General features: G+C 40.4%; 1 protein-coding gene across 1 annotated transcript in view; it reads right to left on the bottom strand.

The window, feature by feature from the left end:
• The window catches only part of LOC126210661 (putative ATP-dependent RNA helicase DHX57), a 238,405-nt gene that overhangs the window by 197,125 nt on the left and 28,771 nt on the right, over nucleotides 1–12,509 (bottom strand). The window contains exon 5 of the mRNA XM_049939992.1: nucleotides 2,079–2,191. Coding sequence (XP_049795949.1) covers nucleotides 2,079–2,191 — 113 coding nt within the window. The remainder of the gene's footprint in view (nucleotides 1–2,078; nucleotides 2,192–12,509) is intronic.

Raw genomic sequence — 12,509 nt, 5'->3', positions numbered from 1 at the left:
CTGTTACATTCCATCCTGGATTTTCCATTTGTAATTTGAATATTTCATAAATTAACATCTTTTTTTTAGAAACTGTGTAATTTTTGGAACCATAAAAATTGGAGCTACAAAACTATAACACTGTAATTCTAAAAGGATCACATTTTAAGATTCGAACAAAAGTAATTTATATAAAATACTTTTTAAAATGTTAAGTTTGCAGAAAAAGTTGGATGTTCCTTGCAAAGTGAATAATCAGGGCTTCCCCAATTAAGGTATTTCCATGCTAAGACGATTAGCAGGATCAAGTTTTGAAGATCACACTGTTGTAGTGAGTTGTATATTTAGGATATTTCATTAAAGACAATGTTTCTAAAGGAACTATTACACTAATGTCATCTGCAGTCTGTGAACTATACTGTGAATAATGAAGTTCAGTAAAACCTAGTGTGGATAAGAAATTAGCAATTTTAAGTACTCATGATATATGCATTATTTATCACAGAAAACAGAAAGGAAAATAAAATAATTTAAGGGGTGAAATTATAATAAGTGGAGTTAGTCCAGTTTGCTGTGTCTCAAGCTGCATCTGATAAATTCAGATTGCTACATACATGGAGTAAATGAGCAGCACATGAAAGCATGCACTCGAAGGCTGATTTTATAGACTGATGAAACATCTACACATACAGACAGGGAGAGAAGAAAAAAAAAGTTCTTATTTTATGGCCAAATTCAGTGTTATTTTTTTTTACCAATTTCAGTGTTTTTCGCCAATCTTGGTGCTATTTCTTGCCTAATTCAGGGATTTTTGTTGTCAATTTCATTCTTTGTCAACATTGTGGTCATTAGGGATGGAGCACTAGCTCTTGTTAGGGAAGGATGGGGAAAGAAATCTGCCATGTCCTTTCAAAGAAAGCATTTGCCTCAAGCAATTTACAGACATCACAGAAATCCCAAATCTGCCTGGCAGGACAGGTATTTGAACAGCCTGGCCGGGCAGGTATTTGAACTAACGACCTCCCAAATGCAAGTCCACCATGTTAACCTCTGTGCCACCTCATTCAGTACAAGAATAGGTGACAGAATTTCAGAAGTTCTGATTTTAATGCAAGAGTGTGGTTCAGAAGAGCTTACAAGAGTAATGAATTAACTGCAAGAGGGATGAAGTGCAGTCATTTAATTTTTCAAGGTGAGCAAATGTGGTAGGAGTTGCACAAAGGAAATATAATTGTAAGTAAATGGTGCAGAGGTGACATGGGTTCAACAACATAATGTTTTCTTTGTTAACCATGCAACATTATGACATGAGGCAAACCATCTTGATTACATGGAACACCTGCAGTGGATGTTCTTCAATTACTTCGAACAATTCTTTTGAAATCATTTCTTATGATCCCAAACCAGTTTTCTCACATGACCCCAGCACGGCAGGTTTTGCAAGCTCTATTGTATTGACCACCTAATACAGTGGTTTTCAGAAGCCACATGAAGATTTGCATACGCAGAAGGTGCAAGGTTTGTTCTACATGCTCCAACAAAGGTTCAAAAGGACAGTCAAGTTGAGTCGAGTCATCAGGAATAGCAACTTGCGAAGTCCATACATTAATTTTTTATGCAAAATTATTGCTGGTGATGAGATTTGTTGATTTGTTACAGCTCTGAAACAAAAATTCTTATTTCTGTGTTGGTCAGTGAAAATTCACAAGACTGAAATGACATCAGGAAGAACTTTGGTGCTGTGACAACGTCCTGTTTGGCAATGCAGTAGGAAACCATATATCATCTGACCTCAAAAAATTTGTTTCCAAGAGGGAAGGGTCAGAGGCATAAAACCCGTTGTAAGTGACTGCTCCACTTGTCATGAAATATCAAATGGAAAAGTCATTAAGATTACTAACACTCTCCACCCTACAAATGCATATTCTGCAGTTGCTTCCCCTGCGAAGATAAGTGTCTGGTGTGTGTGTGTGTGTGTGTGTGTGTGTGTGTGTGTGTGTGTGTGAGAGAGAGAGAGAGAGAGAGAGAGAGAGAGAGAGATGAGGTATACACAGATATGACATCTTTACAATTAAAGGATTAAGATTTATTTCAATCACCTGCAAGGTTTCGCTGATGAATTCTTGCTCCTTCTGCTTCCACCTCCATGGGTTGTGTTGGAGTCCCCTCCACCTTCATCTTCATCAGAAGGTGGCTTTTTCTTGGCATAGAGCTGCATTTGTACAAAAATGTTGTTTAAGATACTGGAATAATTATAAATGATTCAAAGCTTACCTTCTATAGTCAACCAATAACATAAAAATAGTATTACAAAGCCTCCTCAACAAACACCAATAATTCACAGAGACTGGTTGGTATGCAGTACAATACACAACATTTTATTTATTTATGTACTAGCAGAGAGAGCAGCACTGAAGGCCTCTACAAATGCAAGCAACTGTCTGCTAACATGACAGTTACACAAAGCTTTGGTAGGCTTGCAATCAAACAGATGGGATTAGCAGCATTTCCACAATCAATGTGAAGGTGCAATGTAAAGGGGAATAGCACAGTGACTGTTGGCAGCAACTCTGATGAATCATTGTGAGATGGTCAAGGCAAGATCAGCGAAACCTGCCAGTGCAGCAGTAATCCCCGGTTATTGTTTTGTGTGGGCAAGGGGATTACTTCACAAATGGGTTTCAGTGTTGTGGTAGAGTACATGACTAGAAATGGTACATTGACATAACATTGACATAACATTAACATAACATAACATAACATAAAATAACATAACATAACATTAACATAAGGTTGCTACCTTTCATAAATAGCTAACAATTTTGTAGCAGTTTCATTTTTAGCCTGCAGTTCCACTAGGGCACAGGGGTTATGCCAGGGGAGGAGAATGGCATGGAGCCGCCAGTACCAGTCACAAGTTTGAGTCTCTGTCGTGGTACTTGTTTCGTGCACTGAGTCCGCCCTCTGACTTGGTGCCACGGCGCAGTAGGCCTTCCCGGTTCACTCCTGTCCTGGGGCAGCCCGAGCCCGTGGATGGCAGCAGCCTTCATGAGAAGTATAAGGGCACTATGTGATGATGTTCCGGAAGAGTACCGTATTTACTCGAATCTAAGCCGCACCTGAAAAATGAGACTCGAAATCAAGGGGAAAAAAAAAAATTTCCGAATCTAAGCCGCACCTGAAATTTGAGACTCGACATTCAAGGGGAGAGAAAAGTTTTAGGCCGCACCTCCAAATCAAAACAAAGTTGCTCCATTGTAATATGAGACACAATTTAGGTCGAATGAATGACGATACAGCTACAGTAGTTTGGTTCGAGTAATAAGCTTAGCAGTTAAGCTTTACCAGGTAGCCATTGCTATGTGTCAGGCGCTCCATCCGTATTTATACCAGTACCCTTCCTTTTTCACGTGCTTTGTTAGGTTTGAATTGATTGCTTATTTTTCTTTGATCTGATAAGTGCCATTCTCTTTGTTACAGGTGTTTACGTCACTATAAGCAGAAACTGCATTACTGTACTGTGTCATGCATTGTTTGTCGCATTCTGGTAATGAGTGTTTACGGCCTGTCGCCGCTCGCGGCATGGCTTGCTTTTGTGCGCGCTACCGCCGCTTTCAATAAAAAAAACGAGAGGAATTGTCTCATTAGTGAAACAATGGCAAGAGACTGCTATTTGTTGTTACTTACACTGCTGCTTTCTTTGATAATGATCAACAGAACCAAATAATAGACTGCGCATGATAGAAGATGTTCTGAATGAGAGTTTAGCTAAAATTTTTCTCCGTTTGAAAATCTTTGCAGATAACTCTTTTGTACATTACATTCTGCACAGAAATTATAGAGTCATCTTAGATTTAAAAATCTAGTCAATTGCCGTGCTTCATTTCTGACTGTATCACTATTAGACATAAGAATAATACGAATATAAACATGACATGATATGTATATTCTTCCACGTTTGCTGTTGTCTCACACTAGTTTCGTAGTTTATTAGGCAGACAGATTTAAATGAGATAGCAGCAAACACGAAAGAATACATGGCAAAATGTTTATATTCGTATTCTTCTTATGGTGAAGAGAATACTGCATGTGATTCACAATTCATAAAAATTCCTATTAGCAACCATCTCTTCTCACAGGTAGAAAAAAATTCAGAACGGAGAGTTGGCCATATTGACAAACATCCCAAACAGTCCTGCCAGTCAAATTTTCGTAGTACATTGAAATGCTGCTACATTCGAAGATGAACAGTATGGAATTTGTATTTACTTCGTTGGATAATGTATGAAAATGCAGTGGGCGAAACTCGGGGCGGAGAAAAAAGCTCGTCTTCCACCTTTTTTTTTAAATTTATTTACTGGCGCAGAGGTTTTGGCGCCAGTATTTATCTTTGTGCCTGCAAAGCGTGCCTGTGTAGTGCTACATATATTCGCGGCTGAATTTAGTCCTGGCGGTACCTACCAACATTTTTCAGAACTTCTGCTTACTTTGCACTCGATTCTAAGCCGCAGGTGGTTTTTTGGATTATAAAAACTGGAAAAAAAGTGCGGCTTAGATTCGAGTATATACGGTAAGTGGATTGTTCAGTTGGGTAGTCATAAGAAACTTGATATCATAAGATGAAATCTAGCGTGTCCAGTTTATGAGCTAACGTTTTCACTGCTACAAATGTACTCTCTGCATTCCGTGCTGAGCATCACTTTGTTATGGCTGTACCACTTCTGAAGTTACTGATTTTTATATCCAAAGAATGAGCAAGCAATGCGCCCATCCCCACCCCTGCACATCATGAATCATGTGGTCGTAACAATATTGACATTTTATAAACAGTTCACGATATCAACATGACAGCACACAAAGAGGTACATATGTTGTAATTTAAATAGTCAAAACTTTTTTATTGACAGAGAAATGGAAGGAACTGATGCACAGCAGTGAGATGTCAATGGAACAGATAGCGTGAACACATTGACAGCGCTTCAGGAAGATCCAGGAGCTGCATTTAAACATGTTCTCACTTGGGAGTGGTGGAGCATGACAAGATAACTCAACTACAGCAGTTAAAGGGTTTAATGTGGATTCTAGACTTTGTGGACTGGGCTGCTGGACATTCACATATCAGAACATTGGGCTGTAAATGTGACATACTGTTGCAGACGGGTCTTAGGAGAGACCTGAGGGACCAGGTCTTTCCCGTGGAGAGGGGGTTAGTGCTGCTACAATTTTAAGGGTAAATCTTTGAGAAGATGCAAGGGCGGGGAATATTCCAGTAGCCAGTGGTAGCTGGTAAGCATGGGTGTTGTCATTTCGGCCAAATCAACAGCATCAATGAATTGTTGTGAGACAGGCTAGGCTCACTCGGTGAAACCTGCCAGCACAGTGGTAATAAATAGTTCTTACAGTGTGAGCAAGGGATAACTCCACCAGTGTGCTTTAGTGGCACTGCCGAGTACGTGACTAGAAGCGGCACACCGACATAATATGTGCACTGCTATCTTGTATAAATAGCTGTCAATTTTGTAACACTTTCATTCTCAGCCCAGCAGTTTCACTAGGACACAGGGTTTACCCCAGTTGAGGAGAGAGCACACAGCCGCCAGCAGCAGTTATTAGTTCGAGTCTCCATTACAATACCTATTTCCTGCACTAAGTCCACCATTTGGACTTAATGTCACAGCACATTGGACCTTCCTGGCTCACTCCAGCTGCATCTGAACTTTTGCCCTGGGGGGAGCGGGTCGCAGCATGTGCAAGGCAGCAGTCTTTTGACATTGCATGGGCGTGTCTCCTCGGTGCGCGCATCGCCCGTTTGGATGCAGTCATTCACTGTGGAGTTGACTATCTCAGCAAGAATCTTGTTTCCCTTCACGTGCCGTTGAGGCTGGTGTTTGTGGCGCACCCAACAGGGCCGCTTGCCAGGCAATGAACTGGACACACACTATCGGACTATTGCATGAATATCATCCACAGAATCCCAAAGATAAGAAGGTCAGGCAAATGCAAGAACTACTGCATGACAGCTTTATAGCTCATGCATCCACAATACGAAACCTTAGTAAAAGCACCAAAAAGGCAGTTGTGCATTATGCCTGATAATGGAAGTGATACCTAAGAAAACTCAAGCCAGTTTACAGTATCGAAAACTGTAGCAAAGGAATTTGAAAATGTTAAGTGGTGCAGTATGTTTGAAACCCTAACACCATAGGGAAAGACATGTTATACAGTATGTACAATAAACAAAGGGGGAAAACAACAAGTGAAGATCAAGAGAGATTTGCTTGCATTAGAAGGGTGTACGGCCAGGATGCTGCCTTCCTCCTTCACAGTACATTTATTCCTCCATGAACATTGTTGTACATAATCTATTCCATTACAAAAGCAACAATGATGTATATGACTACAATACCAGGATAAAAAAAGAAATTCATTACTTCACATAAAGGTGTGTGTGTGTGTGTGTGTGTGTGTGTGTGTGTGTGTGTTTCCTTTTTTTCTATTTCTTTTCTTTCCAAAGAAGGCTTTGGCTGAAAGCTATGTGTAACAATTTTTTCGTTGTGACTGTCTGCAACTCCACGCATCATCTTTACAGTGATTAGCGATTTATTCTTTTCCTAATATTGTGATAATACAATGTGGACCTTCCACTATAAGATTTTATACACATACATCACTCGAGTTTGCAGCACCTGTAGACTAAAGGTCAAGCAAATTGTTTTGAGGAAACACAAAAAGTGCTTCAGTCTGAAAGGGTGCAGCTTGAACACACGAAGAATGTAGATCGAGGAACCTTTGATATAACAGTTGTAAAGTGTTGTAGCTGTGTTGGGACTTAACGGTCTACAGAAAGGATACGCTAAATACAGTTGGTGGTGGGATGTTTGTTGCTGTTAGAAGTAGTTTATCTTGTAGCAAAATTGAAGTAGATAGTTCCTTTGAGTCATTATGGATAGAGGTCATTCTTGGCAACCTGAATGGAATAATTATTGCATTCTTTTACTGACCTCCCAATTCAGATGATACAATTGCTAAAAGGTACAAAGAAAACTTTGTTCTAATTTCAAACATGTACATGACTCATACAATTAGAGTTGGTGGTGACTTCGATTTACCCTTGATACTGAGCAATTACCGTATTTACTCGAATCTAAGCCGCACTTTTTTTCCTGTTATTGTAATTCAAAAAACCGCCTGCGGCTTAGAATTGAGTGCAAAGTAAGCGGAAGTTCTAAAAATGTTGTAGGTGCCGCCACAACTAACATCTGCCGTCGAATATATGTAGCGCTAGACAGGAATGCTTTGCAGCCACAAAGAGAAATACTGTCGCCAAAACTTCTGCATCAGTAAATAAATTAAAAGAAAAGGTAGAACAATGTAAACATTATGCCATGTATTCTTTCGTGTTTGCTGCTATCTCATTTAAATCCTGTCTGCCTAATAAACTACAAAACTAGAGTGAGACAACAGCAAACGCAGAAGAATATACATATTCATGTCATGTTTATATTTGTATTATTCTTATGCTGAATAGTGATACAGTCCGAAATGAAGCACGGCAACTGACTACATTTTTAAATCTAACATGCCCCTCATTTCTGTGCTGAATGTAATGTACTAAAGAGGCATCTGCAAAGATTTTCAAACGTAGAAAAATTTTCGCTAAACTCTCGATCGAACATCTTCTATCATATGTAGTGTATTATTTGGTTCTTGTTGATCATTATCAAAGAAAGCAGCAATGTAAGTAACAACAAATAGCAGTCTCTTCCCACTGTTTCACTTATGAAACAATTCCTCTGTTTCTTTTTTTTTAATTTTTATTTTTTTATTTAAAAAAAAAAAAAAGCCGTGGTAGCACGCACAAAAGCAAGCAGCCATGCAGCGAGCGGCAACAGGTCGTAAACACTCATCATCAGAATGCGACGAACAATGCATGACACAGTACAATAATGCATTTTCAGCGTACAGTGACGTAAACACCTATAACAAAGAGAACGGCACTTAACAGATCAAAGCAAAATAAGCAATCGATTAAAACCAGACGAAGCATGTGAAAAAGGAAGGGTATCTGTATAAATACAGATGGAGCGCCTGACACATAGCAATGGCTACTTGGTAAAGTTTAACTGTTAAGCTTACAACTCGAACCGAACTACTGTAGCTGTATCATCATCCATTCGACCTCATTATGTCTCATGTTACAATGGACCAACTTTGTTTCGATTTGGAGGGGCCGTCTAAAACTTTTCTCTCCCCTTGAATTTTGAGTCTCAAATTTCAGGTGTGGCTTAGATTCGGGAAATTTTTTTTTTCCTTGATTTCGAATCTAATTTTTCAGGTGCGGCTTAGATTCAAGTGCGGCTTAGATTCGAGTAAATATGGTAGTTCATGAGCCCACTCTAATAGTAAACAGATGGCAAAAACACACTTGACTTCTTAGCAACAAATAGTCCGGAGCTAATAATGAGCATCAAAATGGATAAGTGGACATATGGCTTTCATAGGTAGACTACATCTACATCTACATTTATACTCCGCAAGCCACCCAACGGTGTGTGGCGGAGGACACTTTACGTGCCACTGTCATTACCTCCCTTTCCTGTTCCAGTCGCGTATGGTTCGCGGGAAGAACGACTGTCTGAAAGCCTCCATGCGCGCTCTAATCTCTCTAATTTTACATTTGTGATCTCCTCGGGAGGTATAAGTAGCTTCCAAATCCTACAAAAAGTAACGAAAAATAATATCTATTCAAAGCAGCAGATCAAAATCCACTTGATTGAGAGTCAGTCTCCACTCCCTCCAAATTAACAATGTAAGTGTAGACCAGATGTGGCTAGAATTAAAACAAATGGTATCGACAGCAACTGAGAGATTTTAAAATTGACAAATGATGGAGCTGATCCCCCATGGTTCACAAAACTGGTAAGAACACTATTGCAGAAACAACAAAAAAAGGATGCCATGTTTAAACAAATCCAATATCTCCAAGATCGACTGTCTTTTACAGAAGCTCTAAATTCAGCACGGACTTCAACGCAAGATGCTAATAACAGTTTCCACAATGAAACTTGGTCTCGAAACCTCGCAGAAAATCAAAAGATATTCTGATTGTATGTCAAGTATGCTAGCGGCAAGAGACAATAACGCCTTCTCTGTGGGATAGCACTGGAAATACTATCAATGACAGTGTTGTTAAAGCAGTGTTAGTAACCTAAGCTTCCAAAACTTCTGCACCATAGATGATGAAGTAAATATTCCAGAATTTGAATTAAGAACACTCCCAACATGAGTAACTACAAAGTAGATATCCTCAGAGTAGTGAATCAATTTAAATCACTTGACAAAAGCAAGTTTACCAATAAGGTTCCTTTCACAGAATGGTGATCCAGTAGGTGGATACTTAACAATCATATACAATCACTTGCTCAACAAAAGATCCATATCCAAAGACTGGAATGTTGCAAGGGTCACATCAATATTCAAGAAAGGTAATAGGAGTAATCCCCCGTGTGGAGTTGCTAGTTTTCAATTGCATGCCTCCCCAAGTGGCAGATAAGGGAATGTTCACCAGATATGGTGGACACTGAGGAAATAAAATATCCAGATGGACCAAAACTAGCAAACTGCTGCCTCTTGCAGCTGGGAGTTGGGTCACCAAAGTCTGCGGGACGAGGGAGGGTGGGGGTTTCCCGTCCTCAAGTAGAGGTTAGACGTAGGATTGACAGCCCATTCAGTAAAAAGCATCTGCTACAAAACTTCAACAAAGAAAAGCTGGATGAATAAAGAATGACAGACATGGCATGAACAAAACTTTGGACAAGGCAATCAAACAATAGATACAAGAAAAGTAAGAAAAGAAATAAAAACAATATAAAGCATACATTGGATTTATTCATCGGTACTTGGAATGTGGGATCTCTACACCACACAGGAGCTCTGAAAGTGATGCTAGACCAAATAATGAACCTGAAGCAGAGCATCACAGCATTACAAGAAATAAGATGGACCAGGAGTGGAATCCTAAAAAAGAAAGAAGCAAACCTATTTTATACCCGTATCAAAAGGAAACATGAGTTCGGGATAGGATTTGCGGTGTGGTCATCAAATAAATCACTTAGTAATTGGATTCAACCCCATAAACCCAAGACTATGATGATGAGGTCCCACACTCCTTGACAAAGCATAGGGGATTATGCGGGGGACCCACACCGCCGTACTAGGCAAGGTCCTAGCGGAGGTAGTTTGCTATTGCCTTCCTCCGACCATAATGGGGATGAATGATGATGAAGACAACAACAACAACAACAACAACAACACCCAGTCATCTCGAGGCAGGTGAAAATCTCTGACCCCACCGGGAATCGAACCTGGGACCCTGTGCTCAGGAAATGAGAACACTACCGCGAGACCACGAGCTGTGGACCAAGACTATAAACACTTAGGATAAAAGGGAAATTCTTCAATTACTTTTTAATTAATGCCCACGCACAGACTGATGAATCGGGGGATGAGGAGAAAGAAGCTTTCTATAAATCTCTGGAAATAGTAAACTTGCCATAAATACTGACAACAGGGCAAGGTTGACACTGTTTGCAACATATAGAAACATGGTGGTAGGCTCAACATTGTTCCCACACATGGAAATACATAAGGGAACATGGACAGCACCAGATAGAAATACAATAAATCAGATCGACCATGTACTAGTTCATGCAAGGCACAAGTCAGACTTACTGGATGTGAGGAATTTAAGAGGTCCAAATATAGACACTGATCACTTCCTAGTTTGGGCAGGGTGAGGGCAAGAATATACAATGCGCTGCAAGGAACCTAGCCTAAGACAAGGAGAACCTGGCCCAAGACACAGAAATATAAAATCACAGCTTTAGAATCAAAGGAAACAAGGGAACAATACCAGGAGAGAATAATTCAGGCCTTTGGAAATGTTGGGGAATGTAACAACACTGGAGATCAAAGGGAAAAGATAAAAAAGACAGTGCTGACAGCAGCAAGCGAGTTACTTGGGAACAGCATAAGGCAAACAAGAACCTTGTGGTTTGATACTGAATGTAAAACAGTAACAAATGAAAAAAATGAAACATACAGAAGGACATTACAACCACATTGTACCACGAGGATAACGGAAGAATATAACGAAAAATGGAGAATTGAAAAACAGGGCCCATCAAATGAAAAAGAGGGAGTGGATGAAGGCAAACACTGAAGAACTGAAACTTCTGAGAAGTGCAAATAAGGCAAGGAAGTTTTATAGGGAGGTGAATAAGGCTCTGAAACCTTTCTAGGGCAGAAGAAGTTTAATAAAAGAAGAGAATGGCGAAATTATAAGTGAAGATAAGGAGGTACATGAGAGGATGCATCGCTACTCTTTAATCCGAGACCAGTTGTATCAAGGAACCAAACAAAAACACAGGAGGAAGAGGACTCAAATAACTGGGTGAACCCACCTAACTTGGGAGAGGTGAGAACTGCAATTAGAAACTAAAGAGCAACAATGCAGCAGGAACAGATGGCATTCCAGCAGAACTTTTCAAGAAAGGAGGCTCTGAATTGGAAATGAACATCCTGAAACTTGTTAAACTAACCAAACTATGAGGTCATCGGTCCATTGTTCTAATAAAACAATGCCACAAGTGTAAGAATAAAATAGATGAGACATATAACACAAAACGGAAAGAAATGGAAGATCACAAGAACAAAGGAAAGGCAACGAACACTAAAAGGAACAAAAGAGGACCAGAGAGCAACAGAGAGATGCGAGAAACAATTAGAAGAGAGTAAAACAAGGAAGCAGATTACAGTGGCTGGTCGACTATGAAAATAAAACGGAAAAGCCAGCCACCCCACAACACATTAAAACCTTCACCCCAAAAACCCCAGGGTGGAGGACACAGAGGGACAAAGGACATGCGTTAAAACCCACCCTCACGGATGAAATGTAAAACCAAATCAGCGAATGAGGCATTGTCTGCTAAAAACAATGATAATGAGTCCAGCAACCGATGATGAAGTCGCAGGGCAGCCAAAGGAGGACATAGCAGAACAATATGGGCCACTTTCAACCAGACACCGCACCAACACTGATGTGGGTCCTTCATGGCAGAGGAGGTAGCCGAGGGTCGCCCAGGGAAGGCCAATGCGGAGCCGCCATAGAACCACGGAGTCCCTGCGAGAGGCCCTCATTGAGGACTTTCACACATTCATGGTCCCCTTAATGGCTCAGAGTTTGTTGTGCATACTGAGATTTTGCCATTCCGTCTCCCACAGCTGAAAAATCTTGTGGTGTAATAACAAACGCAGGTCAGTTGTGGGGATGCCCATCTCCAGATGTGGTTTCCGTGTAGCCTGTTCAGCCAGCCCGTCAGCAAGTTCATTTCCTGGCATTCTGATGTGACCAGGGGTCCAGACGAACTCCACTGAACGACTGGACCGTTCAAGAGCATAGATGGACTCCTGGATGGATGCTAACAAAGGACGACGAGGGAAGCACTGGTCGATAGTTTTCAGGCTGCTCA

This window comes from Schistocerca nitens, chromosome 10 (genome assembly GCF_023898315.1).
Source record: "Schistocerca nitens isolate TAMUIC-IGC-003100 chromosome 10, iqSchNite1.1, whole genome shotgun sequence".
Taxonomy (NCBI): Eukaryota; Metazoa; Arthropoda; class Insecta; order Orthoptera; family Acrididae; genus Schistocerca; species Schistocerca nitens.
This window is presented reverse-complemented; position numbering and strand designations above follow the sequence as displayed.